General features: G+C 36.4%; 1 protein-coding gene across 1 annotated transcript in view; it reads right to left on the reverse strand.

The window, feature by feature from the left end:
* PRUNE2 (prune homolog 2 with BCH domain) overlaps positions 1-26,986 on the reverse strand; it is a 130,963-nt gene that overhangs the window by 98,180 nt on the left and 5,797 nt on the right. The window contains exons 2-4 of the mRNA XM_041396291.1: positions 6,106-6,210; positions 5,449-5,651; positions 4,058-4,221 (exon numbers count right to left, since the gene is read on the reverse strand). Of these exons, the coding sequence (XP_041252225.1) occupies positions 4,058-4,221; positions 5,449-5,651; positions 6,106-6,210 (472 nt within the window). The remainder of the gene's footprint in view (positions 1-4,057; positions 4,222-5,448; positions 5,652-6,105; positions 6,211-26,986) is intronic.

A 26,986-nucleotide genomic window follows, 5' to 3' on the forward strand; every position in this document is an offset into this window, starting at 1 on the left:
CAGCATATCCCGTAAAGCCCCCCAGTAGTACAGGGATGAGTTAGGCAGTCTGTCCATCTGCACAGCACCTCAGATATACAATGTATGAAACTTTTACCACAGCTATGAGTGCTTCAGGGAATGAATATTTGGGTAAGACCAAGAAGAGAAGACCCTAATACAAACATACAGGAAAATGCATAAGAACAAGTGTGAGTTGTATATCCACCCAATCTCAGCAATTTGGAAGTCAACATGATGTAACCTTCATTCACAATAGACAGACACCTCAGAAAGGTTTCTAAAAGGCTCTGGTTTTGTCACTAGTCACACCAAAACTGAAATGCTTGCAACTGACAACTTTTCTACTATGATGAAAGCCAGAAAAGGATCATTCTCAAATTACTAGGGTGTCAGCAAGCCCCAAGATCAACATTTACTTGTCCTTTAATGCTATGGTCAGTCTTCAATACCCTCCTCATCACCAGGGGTGAAAGGCACACCTCTTCTCCCCTAGGGATCCTCAGCATTCCTGTGAGGGTTAAGACTCCAGGCAGTTTAGAAAAAGAGTTCACTTAAGTTACTTTTCCTTGACCAAAGGTCAGTAGTCCATTTAGTCATGTGCTGTCTTACAAATACCTGCTGTAAAAGCAATACATGGTCTCAGAAATCTCCTGCAGATTCTACTGAGTGTTGGTGCAACTCCCCTAGGGTTTCTGAAAGCATAATGATGGTTGCTGTCTGCTTACAGAGAAAAAACATATATAATAGGCAATACAAGATTCAATATTATTTCTTGTGTACATCGCACTTTACTACATTTTTTTTTCTGAAGAGGTCACTAGAAAATAGGCTAAGGCTCTTAAAAATGTGCATCTTATTATTTTTTTGCAAAGCAGTTTGGAAGCGAAGCATTAGTTTTGCCAAAAGCAATTGCTGTGCATTAATATTAAACATGATCTAATGAAGGCAGAAGTCGTTTTGGGAAAACATTAAGAACAGCACAAGCATCTCCTGAATTATAAGTTTACGGCTGAGAGAAACAGTACAATGAAAATATAAGCATTTCTCCTGTCAAGGTTTTGTTCCATAACCTGTAAAAATAAAGGACAGGAAAAAGGGGAAAACCAACACTCCACTATGGAAAGTATTCTTCAACACTCCTCACACACCCCGCCTTCCCCCCAAAAAAACCTGCAAACTAAAACTGTAAATATATCCAATTAAGCAATCTTTACTGTAATTAACAGGAAATGTAATGAAGCTGGAATAAAACATAACCAGGGAAAAGAGAGGAAAAGCATTGCCTCCAAAAAGAACCTGCTTCCATATATTAAAAAGAAGTGTCAGTCCGAGTAAGTGCAGTGTTTGGTGTAGGTCAAAATGTTCCTTTCTTCCAGGTATATATATTAAGGATGCATCAATGCAGGAGCATGTGAACCATCCGATCAATGTACAAGACAGAACAAAAAAGAACACTGGCCTAATTCCCAAAGTCCTTAAAAGGGCATTTCTTAACATTTGTCTGGGTGGCTAAAATAACAAACTAATCTCCTCTACTGAAAGTCAGACTGCCCCAACAGGGCATGAAAAGACCTCAACTATGCAGCTCATCACTAGCAAAAGATTCACATTAAAAAAACTGCTGACGCTCTTGCTGGAAATCTGTCTATATTTACATGTTGTGGTTTGCACCTTGTGGCATCCTTCAAGGCTTTATACAAATAAACATAAGGAGGCATTTTTGAGAGTGCATTGACCCAAGATACCTGACAGTGAGTGCTTGGAATAACATCCTTGCCAGCTGGCTGCAACGGAGAATGTAATGATTCAGCAGTTTAATGGATCTTGAGTTTGGCAACAGTCCCCTTATAAACATCTCTTGGGAAATAAAATAATACAGGCCCAGGACTCTGGCAGGTTCTGTAATTGTTTGCTTCTGGCACAAATCCAGGGACAGCACAAGCTCTAACTTCAAGCAAATATGGCTGTACAAGACTGTTTCTCCAAGCAGGCTCTACTCAAAAGCCCAAGGATAGAATTAGCTTGTATAATGTCAGACAAGGAGATAAAGATACCAGAAAAGCATACACCTAAAAAAATATGAAATTAATCTTTAAATATAAAAAATACCTAAATCAGTAATGCTCAGTTTCACAGGAAATGTCTTTTCTCTTGACTAGTTTTTTTTTTTAAACATAGACAAGCAGGTAAAGTTTGCTCAAAGGTATACATAAACATCTGCCTTTTTATTGGAATTTAAAAACTGCTAACAGACTTTAAGAAAAAAGAAGTTTCAAAAACAATCAACAAATTAAGCTGACTTGGTCACAAGGTAATTATTAAACCATGAGATTTTCTTCTATCTTAAAAGTCTCCTAACAAAATACTCACTGGAAAGTCAGAAAATGAAAGAAGGCCTCCCAGCTCAGAGACTCAGATAACAGCAACTCTCAGCATTTCTATGAAAATAAAATCCTAATTCTTAGCACTTCTAACTTTTACTTTGGCCTTTGAACTTCACCTGAAATGTTGACAAACTAACCCTATACATATTTACATTGGAAGTAACATAGCAAAATGTGAAAAGCACAACAGAGCCTTTTTGCAGCCTCTGTACCTGTCCCTGCGCTGCTGGGAAAAGTAGAAAAGCACCAAGTCTCAAGTGCAATTGTGTTTTGTTCCCTAGGCTTTGCCAGTCACTTCTCATGCAATGCAAAAGAAGGTATGCAGAGACTTTTTATCCACTAATTCCTAAAATTTGTTCTACCAAATGTAATTACACGTTGATTAAAAAAAAAATAAAATTAGCTACTATATTCCCCAAAACTGTGCTATCTATAATGCAAACACTAACAAAAGCACTTTATTTCAATCTGCATACATATTAGAGGCACAAATCACACTGACACATCCACATACAGTACTTGAACATGTTCCTGAACATTATTCAGACCTCTCCCTCTGACTCTCCACCAACAAACAAGTATCCCCCAAAACCCTTTTTCTGTTCTGCCTCCAAAACCAATTATTATGTTTGGTCACTTGCTTAGATTCCTGGAGAGCTACTCAACAGAAATTTGGAGCTTACAAAAACGTTTCATGGCAGGCTAACTAAAGCTCAGTTACATGTTAGCATGGAAAGATACTGTAAGGGCAGGCTAAATGCTGTGCTATTGTTAATGCTTATTCTGCGGAATCTTTAAAAAAATTAATCTTTTTGATTTCTTATAACATGTTTATTAGTTATTACAGCGATGAGTACAATGATTCACCAAGATTCTCATTGCTTCTGAAATCTAAATGTAGACAAGTTTTCATAATCCTCATTAAACATGCCCACATTAATTTCTTAAAAGGACATTTAGCAGTTTCACATCATTAAAACTGAAAACCTATAAAATTCCTTGAACATTATTAAAACACAATAATTAACTTAAAAGCAGTGACTGCTCTTTTCAACACCAGTTTTATTTCCAACTGAAAAGTTCTGTGCAGCAAATAAACCAAGGAAATGAATACAAATTATGAACTTCCAAAACAGAGAAGAAAATACTTCTGATTGTTGAAGCCCACCCCCAGTTTGTACTCTGCTGGGCATACACTACAAATGAAATGGAGAGCACAATGAAGATTTGGTAATACTGTTTTTAAACAGCAAAAGTTTTGCATCACACCATTAAAATATCATTCCATAAAAAAGTACAACCATTGGGAGGGAGAAGCTTTAACTTGTAAATATTAGATTCCAATCCATATTGTTGTCCACAGTGCCCCTGGAATCAACGAACTGCACAGCTTTTCCAGCTACCCAGCTGGTATGTCGACAGCTTCATTTAATATTCTTGTCTAGTGATACAGCAAAGACCTCTCATGCCTATTTTTAAATGCACATTTTTAATATTCAATATAATGTTACTCTTTAACAAACTCTTTACTCCCTGCTTCTTTTATGAAGCTTCCTGTGGTCTTTAAAGGGATTGTTAACCAAAGAATGGATCACACTCTTTCTGCATGAGCAAATTCAGAAACACTCCATTAAACCTTTCAGTATTTAATATAAAGAGTAATCTCTCACCTCTGAGGAGATAAGCCAGTTGCTGAGTGATTAACTCTGGTGCCTTTTGAAGAATCTCTTTTACGACTAAAGAGGAAGAACATGCTTGTAACTCCAGGCTCCTGTCACATTGCTCATCTGGATTGATGACTTTGACAACAGCTGATTCCAAACTTTTATCCTCACTATCAAGCAAATTTAGAAGTTACACATATATTTATATTTACAGCTACATATACAATTCAGTAAGAAAGTGCAACATTTTTTTTTAATTCTGGACTACAGCAGCATTGTTATAGCTACCTGAAATCTGCTATAAAGCCAAAGGATGTCACAGAGGTCCTAAATCCATGAATCTTAAATTAAGTGTTCAGAGTTCTTTAACTGCTTGATACATCACTAACTATGACATTCCCCTCATCAAAATCTATTAAAAACTATTAAAAAAATATTTCTACTTGTGCTGAAAATAGCCTTCTTTATATAGAGGAGATTTAGGATTCTCCCAACTGAATAGTCTGAAAACTTAGCAAAATATTTTTTATTTAGATACTTTATGTTTACAATAGCAGTAACCAAGCCAAACTAATTTTAATAATAAAATATTAATTGTAATTCTTTGGAAGGAAGAAACACAGGAAGTGACAGTAATAAACAGAAGACAGATCTTACAGATAATTTTTGCTCTGAGGAGTGAATGATGTACTGAGCTGACAGCACTTAACACGTCAACAATTAATAGATTCGCACATATTTTTTCTTCAGATTTTATATACTTGTAGTCTAATCTATAAACTTCTCAGAGAACAATGGGGCTATAGGATGCTACTTGTCTTACATGAAGTTCTAAGGACAACTGGAAGTAAACAGCATCGTTCACTCTGGGGAAGACAGGCAGACCATTATAAAGGGGGTCTTCATAAAAGATTCACAATGGCCTTGTAAATGGTCCCTCTAAAGGAAGGGTATTGGGACCTTGATTTTCCAGACATCAACTCTGAGCCTTTGAAAGGCTGTAGTTCTTAAGGACCTCTATAATCCGTCAGCCATCTTAACAGCACATATCCCAGTGCCTGGGCACCTGCAAATCTATATAAGATTCTCAAAGGAAAGCTAACTAAGAAGCAGAAAAAAACCTCTAATCTCTTATCTACTCGCCACAGGAAACTTCCACACTATTTAACTAAATTAAAATATCTAATCTAAGATGTGTGGAAACACAAGGTTTTTAAAAGTGGAAGTTCCATTAAAAGTGATGCAAAGGTGACCGTGCACCCTGTTACACTTATTCAACATAAAGGAAGACAAAATACATTTTAGTTTCCTTTTTTGGGTCTGTGTTAACATAGCAATATCAGTATTAATACAGAAAAACTCACATAATCCACCTTAGTGTACATAAAACGCAATACCTTGTCAGCATGTTGCTGTTTACAAGCGTTAAAGACAATTTCCCTTCAGCATTCAGCTGATGCAAATTGATTTCATCTCGGAAGATATGGAATGACTCTGGGATTTTCAGCTCGTCCAAAATAAATCTTGTCTCAGTAAAGTAGCTGAAATCTTTTCTTGGTATGTTCAACACAGGTAAGCAGAGAACATCAGGAGGACTGACCTGTAACATAGGTGTGTATTTGTGAGAATTGGACCTGTCTTTCAATAGGATGGCATTTTAACAGAGTAAGCAATTAGAAACAGCCTAGATTTTCTGTTTCAGGTTTCCTCCCCTTCTCTTAGTTAAAAGAAAAAAAAGAAGAGGTATTTCAACTTTTTTTCCTTCACCTGTCACTGTTTGCCTGCTAGAAAGTACCTGGGAAACCAAGAGAAGAAAAGGATAAGGAATGAAGCACAGGACTGATTTTCTTATGTTATTCAATAAGCCATCTAATAACCACTCATTCACTTTTGTATGGAAATAAATGTTGATTATTTAGTTTTTATAAACTCACTTTCGATAGTAACAAAATCATGATCCAGGAAAAATATTTTTACAATTGACTTAACAATAAGATGTCTGTAACAACCTGGAAAAAGTGAATTAAGACCACTCAGTCCAATTTTTCCATTACCTTGTCTAGAAAGTAGGAGTAGGCCAGGGTAGAAATCAGTGAATCCAAATCACAGGGTTTATTCCCAAGAACAACATGGACTTTTTCCAGGCGTTTGCTCCTGTTCTGTAACACAGTAGAAGACAATTGCCATGAGTGGAAATGATGAGAAAAAGTCAAATGAGAAAAGTTCAAAGGACAAGTTAAATATTAGGCTTTGTACTCAGTTGTAGCATTTTTCACTGCTGGCTGAAGGCATGGACTTCCTGTCCACAGAAAGGACATTCCTTGGCTTCAGAGCTTCCAAGAAAGCCAAAAACTAAATTTCACAAGACACCATAGTTTAGAACCCAATGAGGTCTGAATCTGACAGAAGTCCCTTTCACAGAAAAGTAACAGATAAGCAGCAACTTCATGTATAAGTGGAAAAGCTTTTCAAAACATTTCGCATATCCATTTAGAAAAACAGTCCAAAAGAGTGTAGAAATATACAAAAAAAAATACGCAGCAAATAATAGGTAGCAAGTTGTAATTTTAATTTTACCTTTTTTTCTTCACTTAGCTGAAATCAGTAAGTAGACAAAGTAACCTTTCACCCTGAATCTTCAGAAGCTGAAGTACTGTGAGTTTTGAATTGTTCTGACTTAATAAAACTAAGAGCCTTCCAAACAAGAGGAAAAGAGAAGACAAACCCACTGTATGAAAGCAAAGTATTGAAGGGAAAGATCTACCTTCTTCATAATTACACACACAAAATATAAGACTAAGTTTTTCTCTTGTGCACATCATTGTTGTCAAGCTAGCTGCATGCAAACATTACAGTTTATTTACTTTCAATGCTTCTTCATTGGTGAAACATATGCCTTTAACTAATGCTAAGAGATGTTTCAGAAACAAACACATGAAAGTAAACAAGCTGATGTACTTTCTGCTATTTTTAATTGGAATTTTGGGTGTCAAAATTTTAATCTTTCAATAGAAGCATATAATTATTACATTACCCTTAATAATTATAAATGTGCAATTTTTCTTAAGCTAACCTTTTTTCTCTATGTCTAGTCTTAGGTCTACGTGGACATAAGGAATAAACTTAGGTTCTCTTTCTCTTAATGGCACACAGCCATCAATATACATGTGGGTAATAAATCCAGGAGACAGTCTCCATTCCCTATATTCCCCCCATTCTCAGGAAAGACAGCTTACTGAAGAATACAATGACTGGAAGAGATACATTCATTTATGCCCTAAGTCTTCACTAGTAACAAACTGTCTTCATTAACTCTTTTCAATATAATTTTTGTAATATGTTCTTCTGCAGCATGCATTTCTGCTTGATTTGCCATAATAAAGAACGAAAATAAATCTCAGGAGCTCATCCTTTTTTTAGTACCCTCTCAGTAAAGAATTTTTTCATAATACCTAATCTAAACCTGCCCTTTTCCAGTTTAAGGCCATTCACACTTGTCCTATCACTGTGCATCCTTGTCAGAAATCCCTCTCCGCTTTCCTGTATTTCCCCTTTAGGTAGTGGAATACGGCTCTAAGGTCTTACTCCAGTCATCTCCAGGCCGAACATTCCCACCTCCCTGAGCCTGTCTTCCTAGGAGAGCTGCTCCACTGCTGTGATTGATTTAATGGATCTCCTGTGGACTCCAACAGGTCCATGTCCATCCTGTGCTGTAACCCCAGAGCTGGATGCAGCCCTGCAGGTGGGCTCTCAGCAGAGCCGAGCAGAATCCCCTCCCTGGCCCTGCTGCCCACGCTGCTTTGGATGCAGCCCAAGACACTTTCTGGCTTTCTGGAATGTAGACACACATTCCAGGTTATAATGAATTTTTTCTCCACTAACACCCACAAGTCCTTCTCCTGAGGGCTGCTCTCAGTCCCTCTCCATGCAGTTTGTGTTTGTGCTTGGTGTTGCCCTGGCCCAGGTGCAGCACCTTGCATCTGGCCTTGTGGTTCATTAGGTTCACCCAGGCCCAACTCTCAAGCCTGTCAAGGGCCCTCTGTGGTAGTGACACCAACTAGCAATACCTTTCTCCTCCCCTTTCCTGCTTTTTTCTTCACTGAGCTGAATTTGTTTCCCTTCTCCTTCCCCTCTTGCAGATCCAAGAGACATGATTTCACCAATATTTCATTTCCCCATGTGCAGCTAAATGGCTTTTTAGCATCTTACTATTATTTAGTGATAATAACGCTCCAGCTACTCTCCATTATACATTGTCCATAAATGCAACCCTGAAGTATGCCATCCAAGCATACCGCTTATCTTCAACCATCTCAGACACAACTAGTTTGCTTTGTCTTCTGCATGCTAATCAGCCATCTTCAGGAAAAGCAGGCACATGGATGTAAGGCTTCCTCTCACAGGTCTTTCCAAGCAAAAGCTTGGGCAGGGAAGACCACAATCCAAAAATTGGCATAAGCCCAATAAGGCTTAGCTACAATAGGACTAAAATTTGATTGCTCCTGCAGTTATCACAGCTAAACCTGACAGGAAACATGAACTAAAAATTAAAAAAAATGTGGAGGTTAATGATGAAGCTAGAACTCTTAAATCAAACTACACAGGAGATCAGTGATTTCTCTTCATGATAATGAGTTTTTGTTTAGCTAGACTAAAGGTAAATTGTAAAATGGACAAACACTCGATGACTGGGATAAAATGAATTAAAGAAATTATGTGTCATTTTCAGATGGCATCAGTCAGGATAATGCAATTTAGATCTGACCTGCGTAGCTTAACCTTCACTTACTCTGCTCAGGAAAGAGATTTATAAACATTAGTCTACTTCTGTAAGAGATCTGATTCTCAGATACTTACCATGAAAAAGCTCTCACACCTGTTTTGTTTTGTTGTCTATTAATACATAAAAGCATTAGTATGACAACTGCATCTTTATGTAACTGCAGTAAAAATACCATTTACTGGTTCCCATCTGCATCAAACAGCTGATATATCAAACACACTGCAATACTGCCAATCGGGTTTGTAAATATTTTGAGCAGGACATGTTAACTCCAGTGATTGATCAAACTAGAATAATCCAGTCAAAAATTACATTGTCTCTACTTTTTTTTCTTCTGTTAATAGAGAAGCTGAAGTGATCTTGCAAGGTAATAAAACACTGAAGACTCATCCTAGTATAAACAAGAATGCCTACAAAATGCTCAATGTAGCATTTTGTAGCAAAAAAAAAACCTTTTCCATTTCCTCCATACGCATTCACCCCCCCCCCCCTCCACATACACACTGCACAAATACACATCCAGCAGCCACACACACAGCCTTGCTTTCTGAGTCATTATTTGCTTTTTGCCTCAAATTTCACTAGTTCTGTCCTTAAACTGTAGTGAATTCACTGCATTTTACTGCATGGAATGGGACAGCACTTGTCAAGCACAGCAATTCTTTGAAGAAGATTGGCTTAACACAAGCAAATTAAAAACAAAGAAGCTGCAGAACCACACAGCAATATACAGTGTCAGATACAACACTGAAAACTTTTGCAGCCTTGTTGCTGAAGCACCAACCAGGGGGTACAAGCTTCAAAGACACAGCCTTCCTGGAAATGCACAGGGGAAATCCAAACTGTTTGGACAAAGGCCAAGATAGCAAAAAAATCTGTCTTTCAATATTTGAAGTAATCAAATCACATGAAAGAGGATTTCTGTACCTAAAATTCTACCTTCAAACCAGAGGTACAATTTATTGAGCAGTTGTTTTGGAGTACAACTTGCATTTACCTTATAGTAATAGGCAGTAATATGCTTACAGCAGCCTGAGGGCTTTTAACATGATTATACGTCTCTGTTGAGAAAGAAATGCTTTTAAGCCAAAGCAAAGTTAATTTAACATTTCATGCAAAGTTCCAGTTAGTTAAATACTTCGTAAGTCTTTTCACAAGAAAACTTCGGTCTGGAAAAAAATAGATGGTCTTTTATTCTAAAAAGATCTAAGAGAGAATCCTTGTTTTCTCCCATTTTTGAGGTCAGTCCAAAAAATTATTGCATTTCTCTGCCCCTGTAGTATCCCATTTATCATGTAGAGTATATGACACATAGTAATCAGCTAGTACTAGCTGTTAAATACCTGGTTACATAAGCATTCTTCCCTAAGGAACACAAGTTAGTAGTCACAGAAATTTCAAGGGTGACATGTTTTAATCATTACCTATTGAATATCCATTGTACAGTCTTGCTTTACTTACAAATATGAAAAAAACCCTATTACAGCAAACAACAATACCACTAGCAGAACAAAATATAAAACAAAAGGGGAATTTTCTAATCCCACACCATCTGCTTCTGTGTCAGAGACACAGCCTTACCACTAGAATAAATAAAGGTGGAAGGATCAAAAACTTATCACCATCCTCAGAAATGGCTGGATAGGCATAAAACTTTATCTGATATTTTGCTTTGAATGGGATACAGTAAGACAAGACTATGATTAGTCCACAGCAAAGACTAGGAGAACTTCTTCACACCTTAGGTGTTGTACATATAGCACTTGTACGCATGATTTATCCAGTCATACTTGCACTCTGATGATGAGTGCACTTCCCACAGCAGGTTGAACACAGCCTTATGACTACATCTGCTCTTCTGAAATTAATATTTTAAAAGCTATATTTAAGAATCAACCTCTTGAGAAAAGGAGGAACTTTATTCAATTTTTTATTTTAAAATGTTGCTTTCCAAATTCACAATGTTCCATAGATTTGCAACGTTCCATCAAAATTAATAATGGAAATGAGGCACAGTAGCTATCTGACATGCCAGCCAGGCAAGGAAGTCTTATCTTTAGATTGTTCCCGGAATTTCCACAGGACAGGAACTCTCTTTTCCACTCATTTCTAATCAAGAACTGACATGGTCAGCTATTACTGATGAGAATGTAGTTCAGTATTTCTGCATTACCAACAGGTTCTGACTCAGAATTCTGTATGCAGACAAACTTAACACCATTCAAGAAAGAATTCTGAGGAACCACAAACATTTATTCCTTTTTTCACTTTTAGTTAATTTTACAGCTTGTAACTGTAGGGAAGTCTGCTCTGCTTGTTTTTGAAATACCTTCTCTCTAGCTTATTACATACATTCATTCACATTGCAAAAAATCCAGAAATGAACAATGATTTCTACATCAAGTTTAACTTGAAAAAGAATAGGTGGAGGAATCAAATAATGCATAAGTTCTATTAAAATATAAAAAAGAAGAACTACAGAACTCAGAACATCAATCAAAATCTTGTTGGCTCCTTTTAAAATTAGATTTATTCCACCAATTGGTTTGGTATGAACTTTTTCACCATGTTTTATAAGCTTTACATGTTCATACTCTCCTGCTTCTACAAAATTTTGCCTTCAGGATCAAATTTGAGACACCACTTCTACTAGATCATGGAGTGTATGAATTTGGAATACCCAATAGCATGTGATTTTCAAACTGAATCATACATGGGGTACATATATATGCCCCCCTGCACACACATTTTGGGAGTGTGACTTTGACATCATATGTTTTGATGCCATCTTCGCTGCTACATCAAAATAAAAAATCCTTTAAGTCAGACCAACATTAAATATTCTTTGTCTTAGAGAATTAGAGAAACCTAAGTTTTTATGATACAAGATTAAAAAAATGATAAAGCAAAGTCTTATTTTAATAGCCTTAGGCTCAGTAACAACATCACATTACTCCTCCTGCAAAGACAAAACAGGATATGGTCTCCTATGGCTGAAAAAGGAAAATTTTCCCAGCACAATGATTATTTAAGACTGACTTAGCAGTAGTTCAACAATCTGTCAACAGGATACTCTATGATAGAGATTACTAAAGTAAAAATCAAAGTCTCCTTTCATTTATGCTGTGTTAATTCATTTGTTGTTTAAATTAATCTGTTTTACACAGGATTAGTGCTCTCACCTAATAACTGAGTATACAGCACACAGAAATTCAGCACACCGAAATTCAGCAAAAGAGCAAATTATATTTCTAGTCCAGGTCATCTTTAGTGTTTAAAGTCAGTCACAGCAAATCTTTGAATTTCCACCTCAAGCTACATAATTCCTCTTCCCACTTGCCACTTAACATGCAGAAGTGAGACCAGGATGCCTAATCTAGTTTACAGGACTTGACTGTATTTGTCTTCCTTAGGAATTGTTTGGCTTACTATAGTACCAAACTGTTCTTTGAGATATTAGGCACAAATTACTTAAAAGTAAGGAGTACATTTACCCGAGGAGCAGAGTGCCCCTCGGGTAAATATATCAGCTCTGTGGTGCATCAGGAGGGGACAGGTAGCAATAAACCCCTACATCATACAGTACAGATGCTAAATAAATTATACAGAGCAAGAGAAAGTGTATTGGAGAAAAAAAGGTGGGTTTGTTTTGATGAAGACAGGGGAATGCAATACAAACAATGCAGTTAATTTACCTGTCTCTCACAGACTTAATATCTGACCTTGGAATGTTTAAGTTTTCCTGCTTCTTTAAAATGAAAGAAGCAACTCTGCAATTGAGAATGAATTTACCAACAGTCAGGCAGCACTTTAACACTGCATTTTACAGAAGCCTTTGGAGTTAAGCTTCATCTTTCGTAAGTCAGTGTAACCCTCAGGTGATGGGCACCAAGCTGAACATGAAACCACAGCCTGAAGTAAGCCAACAACGCAGTAGAACTATCATTAGTGTACAAGAAAATCATAGCTGGAAGAGATCAGACCAAAGTCACATCCTCTTTTGCCTTTTTTGTTCAACAGGTTATCATACCGTAATTCTAAAATGTCATTGGTTTTTTACCCATTCTCTGGTAAAGGATGATGCTGAAAAGATGTCAATTTTTGTTTTGGCTTTTGTTTTGTTTCAGTTTTTAGCTTCAGCATTATTTCAGTTGCTCTTTCTTATTCCACCTATTCCTCTGTAGTAGCCAGTACTGCTCTGCTCTGCCTGCTCTATACATCATTCTAAAAAAACTCCTTTGTTATCATTGTCAGCTTCTTTCTCCCTAAGGAAATTATGTGATTGTAATATGTTTTACTCCTGTTGCCCTTCTGAAGGATAAATATTTGGTTGACTTGATGTAAAAGCTGAGCACAGAATAAAAAAGTGCTTGTTAATAAAATGACAGTGCACTCAGAATAAAACCTGACTTAAAAAAAAAACATGTATTTTTTTTTATTTTCAATGTTATGAGAATAGAAACATATGCTTAATTATGAGAATGCACTTTTTATTCATACAGTAATTAGTTATGTCTATACTGTTAGATCTCTGAATTGTCCTCACCATAACACTAATATCAGAGCCACAGATATATCACAAATGAGAAACAGAAAATGCATAATTATATTCCTGTATTACTTTTAACATGCATATGATTTCAGTGGAGGGCTAGTCACTAATAAAATTATGCTGCTTTAATGCCTAATGTTCCTTTTTACACAGATGACACAACAGCAACAGAAGATTTTAAGTAGTTTATTTAGTAATTTCAGCTGGGTTCACACTACAGAAAGAGACTGTATGCTACCTCTTGAGCACATATGCAAAGGATGTAATACATACATCAGAAATATCCACGTATGAAGTGAACCTCTTTCTCTGATCATTTGGGCTGTGTCCAAGTGCCCATGAAATCCAAAGAGGTCATTAATACAACGACCATGGAACACTTCTTGGAGCAGTCTGAAACTACCTTGATCAATTTGCCTTAGCAAAGAATTCCAGCTCAGATGCTCTCCACCATGACACACTTCCCCTTCAGCATAACCAAAAAGGAATAATCTGTGTTAATACTATTTAACTAAGACCCTCACACGCACTGAGATGACTGGGGTCACTCATGGTCCCTTCCTTTTGCAGTGGCCATCTTTTTCCAGAGCAGAATCATGCAAAAATGTGCTACTGATGTCTTCAAAGCCAGATATATGAGATTAAGGAGCTGATCCTCCATTTCATTTCATTAGCCTGTACCACTGCATTTCTTCAGAAGTCAGTAAGCCTAGACATACAGGTATTTTGCCTCTGCAGTTCCTACAGTCATTCCTCTTGTGATGGCAAGTAGAGCTTTCAGACTTGCTCTCAGGTGACAAAGTATGCTTCAGCACACACATTATCCAAAACCTTTTCTGAATCAGACTTCCCCATCAATCCCTGAAGCATTAAGAAGACATTTAAACATATTTCCTTGATACCATTTGGCTCACTGCAGATTTTTGCTGTGTTTTAAGCACACTACTGACTGCATTAAATAACCTCATAATCACATTTAAAGGCTTAGTGATATAGTGCCACCAATATACTAAAATATATGATAAATGCAGTCAGCATTTTCCATACCATATGCTTGTAAATGTTATTCTGCAGGGAACCAATTAAAACTATAGAAAATTTGGAACACAGACATATGGAACAAAACAAAGCAACTTATCTTGTCACCATGGTGCTTGCTCAGTACATCGATTAGGGAATGGTGATATTATAGGACAAACAAATGTCACTTTAATTAAAGTATGCTGAAAGGCAATATACAATAGCAATCTAAAACATTAGTTTTTGCTGCGCTGATGTTAGTTTTCCTTCTAATTAGATAAAGCAGGTAAAATACACTCCTGAAAAAAAAAAACCCACAAATATTCCTCTTTGAAGTAATGTAACACTAGTCCTAAATCCATTTAAAAACTTCCTCTTTTAATATTCAATGAGAAAAAGGTAAGAAACTGAAATGGAATGTTTGAGTTTCAGGAAAAACATTTTAAAAACTCCTGAGGAATATGATCTTTGAGGGAAAAAAATAAGTTTAAGCAGGGACTTAAAAGTTTTTCTATGAAAATTTTGTGCATCAGGGAAAACAGTGAAACTAATCCTTGTCATTATCTATCATAATTGACAAAGTAAAAATAGTAAAAGAACTGGAAGAAATAGCAATCACTTTAAATCAAGAAGTTATTAGGAGGTAGAATCATGATTACTTCATTCTCAAGGCAAGTTGGGAAAGATCAGAGGAAATATGCTCAAACTTGCATTTCCCACTCCTTCCACTTCAGAGTTCAGCACTGCAGTAGATAAAGTCCTACAAGGCACCACAGTGCTCCTAAGAAAAATTACAAAAAAATTAAGAACTTGAGGTCACACATTCTGGGTAAGACTCCTGTCTTACTACTCTTGTATTGTGCCAATGACACCTTGACAATGACATACACATGACAATACTGCAAACAGTATTTATGATTATTATTTTCCCTCAGAAACACACCACCATTTCACAGTACTTTCTCTGACATAGAATATATGCGTAACTGAGACATGTTTTTAATTTAATGCACTAGAACAAGCGGTAGCGAGGTGAAAAAAAGGAATTAAATTAATTCTGCAGTCATCAAGTAATGTTCCAACACAGATAAGACCTGTCAAGAGCCACAATACAATAAACACATCTTCCTCATATAGAGTTATAGGCAGATTCTCACTAACTACAAAAAATCCCCACCTTGAATGGAAGGAAAACTGCAGTAATGGTAAACAGGATACTGATTGCAAAATCTCTTATCTATCATAGTAGTTCAATTTCATCTCCTAAGAGATATGTTATAGAGACTGAACCATAGAATCAGAGAGCATATAGAATTAGAAATTATCTTTATGGTAAGCATACCAACTGCTGCTTTAAAAGTATGGAAAATCTTAGAAAAAAATCTTTGAAATGTAATTACAAAGTAAACTAAAGCACTTTTTTACTATAAAATTATAATTCTTTTTATAATGGTATCACATTATTTCAGTTAATAAAAATTGATAATGAACAGAATATAAGAGCTACAAACACAACTAGAAGGATTTTTTAGTTTAAGTTTTGGCTCAGTTTCATTAATTTGCATTAAGGTTTTCATAATGTATTAATTAAAATTTTATTAAGCAGAAAGGAACAGGAGACATAAATTGACAAATTCACATATGAGGAGACATTAATGACTGAGTAAGACATTCTCAATGATTTTTGCTGAATCCTCTTACTTAAGACCAAAACGGGTAATTCATCATCCCTGGCAAATCTGCTGCCCTAGCTAATTCAAAAGACAAGATATATTTTTTAAAAATATGGTTACAATAAAGTAAATTACATTAATATCTCAGCTTTCACCTTTCAATATCTTCTAGTTTTGCATTGAAGACACTATCACATATCTTTAATCTATGAAAATCACTGATATCTGTGCCCTCCCCACAGAGGAACTTGCTAGATTTTCTTCAACCATCAAGGTCTTGGTTTTCAATCAAAGAGGACACTGTCAGGAAAAGAAATCTCCATGGATTTCTATGCCAACTGTAGTTAAGAACAAATGATCCAAAGATAAGGAGGGGTATGTAAGCTAGCACAGAACAATCTTCTTCTCAGGCTTGGTTTACTTCCAATAAACCACAGAGCTCAAACTTGCTTAAACTCTGATTCCAAATGTAAAAAAATCCAAGGCATAACATCCTTCCTAGGTCTTAAGTCTCTGGGAGTGGGGGCAAAAACTTCAACCAACTAACAAACAAACAAAAACCCAAAACAAACAAAAAAAAACCCCACACAAAATACCCACACAAACATACCAAACCCCAAAAAACTGAACCCAAATGAACAAAAACATACTCGGGAACAAGAACCAAAACAAAACAATGAACCAAAAAACCCACAAACAAAAACAAAACCCCTATGTCCATAAAAGGGACATATACAAGCCAAAATACCTATGCACATGACTGCTCACAGCATCCAGGCCCAGATTTTCCTACTGGTGAACTCTGAGGACACTGGCAGGGCACTTAAAATTGTAACCTCACCTCAGCAACCAGCAACACAACTTACTCCAACTCACAGACATGTATTCTGTGCCAATAAGAGAATTCCTGTATTTCCAATCATAAGAATGCTACAACGTGTGAACTAAAATTTCTCTGTATCCTCAATGTGTTCAAGATGTTGAAGGGATTCACTGCCGTTGGAGATACTGACAAGCATCCAGATAAACATTTGTCATTACAGGAGCAGCAGTAACATTAGAAACTGGTGATGATTTCACGGTTTGCAGCGTAAGATCACTCTCTGCTCCCAGTCTGGTATATTTTTAGCATATTATTTCTACTTAGTTACTTGAATACATGTCAGCATATCAGAGGACAATTACCCAGTATTTTGTGTAAGTAAGTATTTTTCACTGAAAGAACAAATGGAATAACTACATGTAGCTTCCCTTCCCTTATATGGGAAGCATATACTGGCCTTGTACTGCTGTTGAAAGGGTATCTGTTCACCATTAATGGAATTAGGAAAGTCTGTTAAAAATAAACAAAGCGTAATTCTTTCCTTTCTTTCACCAGCTAAGTAGAACAATAATTTTTCTTAGCATCAGCCAAACAGGATATGGTACAATGGCAATGTAATTACATTCAGTCATATTCAAACATTTAATCCCCAGCTGTAGAAAGAGTTCATATATGCAAACACCAACATATATATTGCTATTTCTGAATAAAAAAAGCATGTCATATCATAAAAAAAACACACTGACTGAAAAGAGATTTGAGATACTCTACCACAAGATTACAAGATATTAGTAAGCTGTTTAAATTTATAGAAACCCACAGAGGGTTGGTGATTTGAGTCATCTATTATACACAGCAATATATAAGAAGCAAATATTGAGAATGAGGTCTACTTATAAAAATAGACTGCTATGCCTGTCTGAGGAGATCCACGCTCACTGAAACGAGATGAATTTTACATTCCTGTGATTTAAAGGCCAGCCTTTCAAATACATTTTAATATTGTCCATTAATTTGGGGAACTAGGATGTTAATAATTATGGCAGTTAGTATCACAATTAGTACTAAAATAAAAAGTTTAAATTTTATTTCTTTTTTATTTCAAACCAATCTGTATGATATACCAATATCAATATGTTTTAATAAAAGTATGATTTAAATTACCTGTTTTGCCATGAAATATATGCTATGAAGCATTTGTTAAGCATATGCTTAACATAACATCAGCAAAAAAAATCTGCAATTGTTACTCTGCTGACAATTAGTCTGTGAAGTCAATGTGACACAAAGCAATACTTAACAATAAGATGAAACTCCAAATGCTATTTAAAAATGTAAAACACTAGGAAAGTTCATAACATAGTTAAATGAAACTGGCACCTAACTGCTCCTCATAAAGGAATTTCTTTTCAGCATAAAATGCTGAATTTTAATGCTTCAGCATGGAAACAACATTCAGAGAATGCAGTACAAAATATTTAAATTACAAGAATTGTTAATAAATATATGTCATTATATATAACACCTCATATATATTATATTATAACACCTCAATAATATTATTACATATAACACCTCAGAAAAAAACTGTCATCAGTTTTGGATATGTTGGAATACTTTGCAAACAGCACAACACTGATGACAGATACCACCTCCGTCTAAGTGATTCCTTCATCCATCTGATGATGCATGATACTAAGAGAATGATCAGTACCCAAAAATTAAACCAGCAGAGTCTCTATACAAACATTCTGAAACGCAAGAAGGAAAAGGGGAGAAAGGAAAAGGGGAAAAAGTATTAAGTGCTGCATGACAGACCATCCTGTCAAAAACAGAAATAACGTTGTGGTTCAGCATGGCCTTCTTCAGAAACAATAGAAAAAACTTTTACTTCCCACAGATCATTCAGCAGGGGAAGCCAGGAGCACCAAAGATGAGAGAAAAGGGAAGACTCATCTCTCTGTGACTGGAAACACCCTATTTTCAACTGACATTTGATTCCCTTGATTTACATTGTTCTCTGTCCTCCCAGTACAACTATATAATTTATGCAGGTGTTTGTGTAAGTGCTAACAAGGAAAAAGACCTAGCTACTAAAGCTCAGTGAGTCTGATCTATTTTAAACTATATGTATATTGATTTATATTAATTCCATTCCTTCAGAAATATTTGCAATTATGTAAAGTTGGAACACTCTCTAACAATAGTAAACTCTCTAATAATAGTAAAAAATGCAGACAAAGACTGGAAGTGTAGTGAAAATAAGCTTCCATGATTCAAGTTAAGTTTGCAAGTTTATTTAGACTTTTGACAGAATCAGAAACTACATAAGACACTTGTGCATTCAATAAATGTTACCATTCTGCTTTCATTTTTGTCTTTTTCAGGGTTTTGATTTATTAGTTGCTATGGAGTATTTGTTTTGCAGGGAGGAAAGGCATACAGGGATATTTTTGCTGGAGTTTTTTGTTTTTGTTGGAGGTTTCTTTGGTTGGTTGTTTTTTGGCGGGAGGTGGGGGGGTGTGTATTTTCAGTCCCCAGCCTAAGCCTTGTTTTACTCAGCAATCATGTCAAATAAGGTTCTATAATTTCCAGCCATCTATTCTTAACTTAAATGTGTCACACCATATTCTTGTTCAAAACAGTAATCAGAGTTAATGAACAGGAGAGAATGGGGCTTGCAAGTACCCAAGCATTTCTGTAAAGAGGCAGAAAGTGCAAGGAAATTCCCTTGCCCTGTCTCTTATCTATTTCAACAGACTTCTGCTTATTTTTATTACAGAAGTGGTTTCTAACTCTCAGTGCAGACAACATGCTCTTCTATCACATACCAAACTAGTTCATACCAAATTATCACAAAAATGAGCTACTTTCTAAACATTCAGCAATGTGTAAAGGAGTCCTCAAAAGAAATGCTGTGGAGATTTACTCTTCCAAAAAAAAAAAAAAAAAAAAGGTATACCTGAATAAGGAAGCATGCCACTTCTGAGCTTCTCTGGACTGTCACAGATGAATAGTCTATCATGAGGGCTAAATATTTTAATGTGAAGATAAACAGTCTTACAGCTGTAACGGTCTCAATGTCATCCCGTCACCTACTGCAGCTGTGTATTCTGCCAGATCTCTGAGGGATGGAGCTTATCCTGTCCTTCCTGTCAAAAAATGACAAGCCAGGTGATTTAAAGTGCTTTCTCAAGAATCTGTGATGCTCTGAATCTATCTGTTCATTACACACCTACTAATATTCAGGCTTGAATATGCAAGAGTATATTAAACTATGATCACAAAGAAAACAGATCTATTTTAGATTTTGTGGAAGAGCTTGAAAAAAATCATTTACTATACTTCTTTTTGTTTCAAAGGAAGAAATAAAAGCTCTCCATATTTCACAGAATCATAAAATCCTTTAATATCTCATGTTGGAAAGTATTCATAGGACCATCAAGTCCAACTCCCTGATTCTTGCAGAACTACTTGACACTAAACTAGATGACTAAGAGCATCACCTAGACTCTCCTTGAATTCTGAGAGGCTTTGATGCTACAAACACTTCCATGAGAAGCCTATTCTAGTGACTGACCACCCTCTCTTCAAGCAAAGAACCTTCCTAATGTCCAGTCTGAACATCCCCTGGCACAGGTTCACTCCATTTCCCTATGATCTACCACTGCTCACAAGGAGAGATCAGCAGCTCCCCCGCCACCACCCCGTGTCCTGCCTCAGCCTTCTCTTCCCTCAAGCCAAGCAAACCAAGTGACCTCAGATATTCCTTTGAAGTCTTGCCCTCGAGGCCCTCAAATTTTTCCTTCAAGTCAAAGTGAAAACAGAGTATTAACTTTATTTCTTTAACAGCATTTATAGCATGCCGTATGGGCATAAGGAAAGCCTAGTTTCCTCCTTCCTTAGAGGTGCAAATTTTCTGAAGAGGTCAGTGTTTCTAATAGGTAGCAAAGATTCCAACTTGACCAGCCTTATTCAGTAAGACTGAATTCTACTCCCATCACCCCAGGAATTTTCTTGCATATCTCAACAATGTCTAGAAACAGACTCCCTAGGGTTTGTGCTTCTCTCTTTGTGTTTCCAAATGACAGAGAATATGAGTGTACAAGTGACCTACACAAAAGTGGTAATTTAATAGTGTGGACTAAGTGAAAACTGCTAAGGCTGAGACGCCAGGTTGGACAACTACACTCAGCCCCTTTCCGTCTTCCTCAGTCTTACCTTCCTTGACTATCATATACAGTCTCTTCCTAAAGACTCTATGCAGTCACTTTGGAAACATTAAACTCCAAACCCACACTTCAAAGCAAGCACCACATTCTCATAATGCAATAGATCTGTATCAGAGATTTTCATGCATCTGAGAGAGATGCTTACACCTTACAATGCCTGGAATTTAATCATCCTCTGAGTTTTTACATTGGACAGAACACACCAAATTACCAATGCCGCTGTAGCTTCTGATATTTTACTGTGGCTCAAACAATTATATGAAATATAGATGTATAACCATTCCTGCTTTATGTAAGCAGAGAGCAGATTCTGCTCCTACAGACTGATGTTAATTCAGGATCAGTAATTACTATCTGGTTGGAAGAAAAGCAGCTAAATTCTAATCACCACTTAACAGGGCAACTAACTAGGTTGCTTTTGCCAAAACATCATCAAGTAGCACTGATTTGGGGTCTAAGAATTTGAAATATACAAAGACTTAAACAAATTCTAACTAGTTTAAAAGATAAGTAATGAAGCATTCAGTTAACAATGGAGAACACATGCAAACAAGCAGAGCTAGAACTAGGTAGAATGTCATTTCACATCTTGTTTAGCATCTTTTTTTATTTTTCAGTGCAGCAAAATGCAGAAGTAGGTAGGATGACCTTTTTTTGGCAGAAGACAACATGTTGTAAGGTAGAACTTAAAGTGGCAGTTCAGAAATAATCATGTCCCAAAAGGTTAATTTATCCTAAAATATAAGATGTATGATAAAACGCATCTGTAGCTCATTCAGTGGCACAGAAGGAAAAGACAAACTACACTATCAACAGCCCTGATGAGGTTCTTACACTGCAGTGTTCTGAACTGTTGAAATTTACTAAGAGTATATACTAATTTCACACACACTGTACACTACTCTTAACAGCAACATGGCAGTATCACAACTCTGCCTGTTGAGTTTAGTAGTGCTTGGAAAGAAAAAATAGGGCAAAGGAAAAACAAAATAAAAATATATGTGTCTCATTACTTCAGCCTCTTTGGAAACTACAAAGTTGAGGAGAAAAGGACAGGAGAAGGTTAAGTTCACCTGCTTATTAAAAGAGAGCATTTTTATATTTAGTGTTCTGTTTTTCCACACCGAGGCCACTCTCTTCGGTTTTACCCAGGATAAATGTAAGCAAGATCCCAGCATTTTTAGTCAAGCAGAGCTCAGTCTTCACACTTACCTAAATTTAAACAAAAATATTTCTTTAGATCAGTTCATTTTATTTACCAACTGTAACTTTTGTTTTATGTAGAATATGTAAACAGATATATTTTCAGGCCATGAGAATATAACTGGTTTAATTATCATATGGGGCAGGGGTGGGAAGTTGATGGCTACTTTGGTTTTTCCAATGAAGGCTCAACGCTTTGACATTGAGACAGGTTCATACCACACCACAACTATTGGACACAGTTTGCAAAACAGATCTTTTGCAAAATACCTCTGACCCAGCCTCAGAAACTCCTCTTCCACTGCACAAAAGGTGACAGTTAAAAACTGCGCAATGATCTTTAAGATGTTAACAAAGAGCTAACATTAGATTATTTCATTCATTTTCCCATGCGATTTAAACATGATATAAGCAAGCATCTCTGGAAATCAAGGACTAGAATTCCAATCTACAACACTCCTTTATCCCTGGAATGAAGGCTTTAGTGCATAGTTACACCACTTTAATCAATGAAACCTTTTTATTCTTGTCCTAGGACTGTCAGTACTGAAGTACTAGTGTGTATCAAATTTTCAAGGAAGAGAAGGCATCTTTACAGTAGCACGGAACTGCCTTTATGCAAGTTCATGCAGCTTGCCTTTTAGAATATACAAAAAGCAAAGAATCATACAAAAACATCCCATACCTCTTCCTTTCATATAAAAAATAAATTTTATGTAAAAAAGTAGCCAAGTTTGGAAATTTTAAAGCTATTTGCAGCAACTGCACAGTTTATCTGCCATCACCTCTACAGTCCCATCTTGTCACAAAGACAAATGCACAGATTTCCTTTACGGTGGTGGAGAAGTTGTATATCATCCCTTTACCACAGACAATGAATGCCCTAGTAATACCATGTCGTCTCCAAACCCCTCAAAGATTGAGTAATTAATTTTGAATTTTAAAAAAGTTTGTAATTCAGGTAAACTTGAATTACAGTATTTTTGCTAGTAAAAAAATTATCACACATCTTATTTCAACTACATCAAGAGAGAGAACAGTCAAGTCCATCTTTGCAAAAATAGAAAAATTTGTTTGTTTTCTGAGCTACAATTATTTAAATTGCATGGATTATTGCCATTTTATGTTAGTTAATTTTTCTTTTAATTTAAAAAACCAAAGAAGCACGGAACCAAATCCAAAACCAGAAAGAGACTGGAAGTGAAATGGGGGGTTAAAAAGTATCTGGTCTTTTAACTTTAAATGGCTATTTACTTAATTAAACACGTAAAAGAGACATGCAGGAACTCTGCAGACTAACATTTTGAAGATTTCATACAGTCCTAAACACCCTCTTACAGACACAATACTCCATATATCACAAAAAGCCATTTGTTCTTCTAAGTAATGTGACTGCTAAGGATAAAGTCTCAAACAGATTTATCTGTAAGGAAACTAAGCAAACATAAATGAAACTTCTGTGGACTGCATACAGGCATTGTCAAACATAGGAGCTTACTTTTCCAGCATGTTAAACCATAACAGTATACTCCACATGACCCTGCTGTAACACAGCCAGGCCTGCAAATGACTTTGACTGAATGCTGAAAGCTTTCCTAAATCAAAGAAAGGCTGCTTAGTCAACTGGTTATTTGCCAGCTGTCTATATTTAGGACTGTCCCTGCAAGTGTTCAAAAGTTTACCATTTATCATTGCTTCAGAAAAAGACAAATATATTCCAAGCAGAATTCCAGAGGAATTCTGCTTCTCATCTAAGGGAAGTCTTTCCTCTTTCTACCCACCCCACTGACTCCAGAACAACATACAAAGTTCACCAAGCAGAATACGCCTGTCTCTGTAGCCCTCCAGATTCTAAGTCTCTACACATACCCAGGATTTATAAGAGCATGATAGTAGCTGAAAAAATAGTTCAGAGTTCTTTTCTTCCCTACCAACCCCTCTTTGATTAGGATTTTGTAATCACTACTGCACAAGTGCAAGGAAGAATTTATTGAGAATGGTAATCTTTATGCTGTGTACCACAATGAGATTAACCATTAAGGAAAAGGTCACTACAGCAGGATGGTGTCTCACAAGCAAGGGCTGGTTTAGCAGCTAACTTGGTTAGATAGCAGAAGGGGTTGCATATAGCACCACTTCCACACACAAGGCTAAATCAAAAACCAAAACTGTGCCAACTACAAACAGATGTGAACACAATTATTGCAATCAAAATACGGCAAGACCAAAATTTCCTAAGTAGTACAAAACAGGTAAATCATTAAGTAGTACAAAACAGGTACACTGCAAAATCAAACTGTGCTCTAAACAGAATTTGTTATAAGGAGGCTTAAGATTAATAAATTACAGCTAGAAGGAAATGTACAGAAGCAGGTTATGACTGTGCAAGATGGAACTGGGCCAGTGCATTAGGTCTATCAGGCCTATTACACATTATTCAGTTACTGTCAAATGATTCAGTAAACAAGAGAGGAGAACTATCTGATGTCCTCCAGATGTCATCATTTTCTGAAATCTTCCGAGTCTTTTCACTGTCCATCCTCTGTCCTTACTGTGTCACCATCTATTTGGATCTTGTTAGAACAAGTGACATCATACCTGTTGTTAAGGACCTGTCTAACTGTTTTTTGGAACAGACGCCCATCTTTGACGAAAAATAATGTAACAGGAATGTTATGAAGTCATTTAAATTCTAAGTCTGCTCTCCCTCAGGACTCCAGGCTGCTCCAGTCCTACCCTTTCCAAACTAAAATCCCACATCTACTCACACCTTCCCAGTATAAACACAATCATACAGTCCACCCGAGCACGGTTAAAGCTGAGGTTTTACTCCCTCTCCTTTTACTAAGCCTCTCTCTCAGAGGAGCATAAATCGCAGATATATAAGGAACTCATGAAAGTATCCTACCTGTAACTCCAGTCTGTGATCCTGGCATCATATTCAGTTTAGACGCTACTTAGATACTGCAAATTCCTGCAGGCCTGTTTAGCTCACTAGGGGTAGGCCTAATTCCTGCCTACCCTCAGAGCTAACACTCTGGCTATCATGACCTGATGGTTTAATCACATAAACATTATTTGGTTTCAGCAGAAGTAACATACCAGCTTCCACAGCCATGCTGTGGGAAGCCTTCCCCTCCTAGCCTGACTCTGACTCTGCCTATATAGACTTCCCTCTTCCCATCCTCCTTGCTCCAACGTGTTCAAGAAAATGCCTCAACAACATCTTGAAACCTTTTCAAATCCTTCCCTACTTCATCTACTGTTTCCTACTCAATAGTGAAACATTTTTATCTTCAGACAGTCTATAGCAGAGGAATGGAAAGAGCAGTCAGATATCATTTTTCTGTGATGCTGTTCTTATGCTTAAAGACATGTTTCCAAACCTCAGCAACTTTCTGGTTTTTTATAACTCCTATGCAAAACTGCCATTTGCTAAAATGCTAACTAATAGGTTAGGAAACATAAAACTAACTATTACCACCACAGTACTACTTTGGATTGATCCACTCAATCTATGTCCAACAGACTCCCAAGATAGGAACTGAAATGATTTTTTAATTAAGTATTTGCATGCAATCTAGCACAGCAGAATCATGGCCACACTTTAATAGTTGTGTGATACCCTAGCAAATACCCTACTACACTGAAATGCCTTTGGAATTTATTTGTGTGTAGAACAAAATATAAAGTATCTCAGCTACATACACAATGATTCAACACCTGAAAAGTTAACCAAGACAGAATTTGTCCTAATCATTACCAATATGGTGTGCTTCACTTATCACTGCACCAGAGACTGAAGAAAAAGCAAGGTATGTAGATAATTGTTTAAAAATGCTATTTCTGTCATCCCAAACCACGAAAATCCATGGGGGAAAAGCATTTTTAATTCTCCATTTCTGCCACATGTTTGTAGTCTCTCTGACTTCACTGGAACTATGAAAGGCTATTAAATGACCCAATATATTTTCCTTACAATTACACGTTGCTTTTTAAAGCAGTTTTACATATGTTCATCCAATTCAGGTTTTATTTTGGTTTGCTTATATGCAGAGGCTTTCTCTCACTCCTCTGGGAAACTGTCTTCCTTGTTAATAGACCTAACTTTCTGGAAATAGCCTCTTTATTAAGCTTCTGCTGACTATTTTGTAATTACATATTTATACCTATGTTTCTGAATGAAAGATTCCTTCCTTTCTTTGCACTGCTTCTAGCAATTCATAGATCCAGACTGTTCTCATGTCTCAGTGACACAGGAATTTAATCAAGTTTTATGCGGAGCTCTTTTTACTTCTTGGACATCAATTCTTTAAATATTTTTCTTATGATTCCCTGAATTCTTTTCCAGTTAAGAAATATTTCTGATTATGTGGTACCCATAAAAGAAGGGAGTATTCCACTTAAAAATGTAGCATGATAACAAAAACCTACCCTTCAATATTACTGTAACTGCTCATAACTTTGCTTTGTTTAAAAATTTACCTAAGAATTATGCTAGTGCAATGCTTATTCTTTTTTTACTTATTACTAATAAACACTGACTCCATAGCTGCTGCTGCATGATTTCTTCTGACAGGTTTAAGTAATAAAATGTTAATCAGCCGTAATACTCTGATTCTGCAACCATTTTAGGTGTATGCACAACT

The sequence above is a fragment of the Onychostruthus taczanowskii genome, unplaced genomic scaffold, assembly GCF_017590055.1.
Source record: "Onychostruthus taczanowskii isolate IOZ18803 unplaced genomic scaffold, ASM1759005v1 scaffold129, whole genome shotgun sequence".
Lineage (NCBI taxonomy): Eukaryota > Metazoa > Chordata > Aves > Passeriformes > Passeridae > Onychostruthus > Onychostruthus taczanowskii.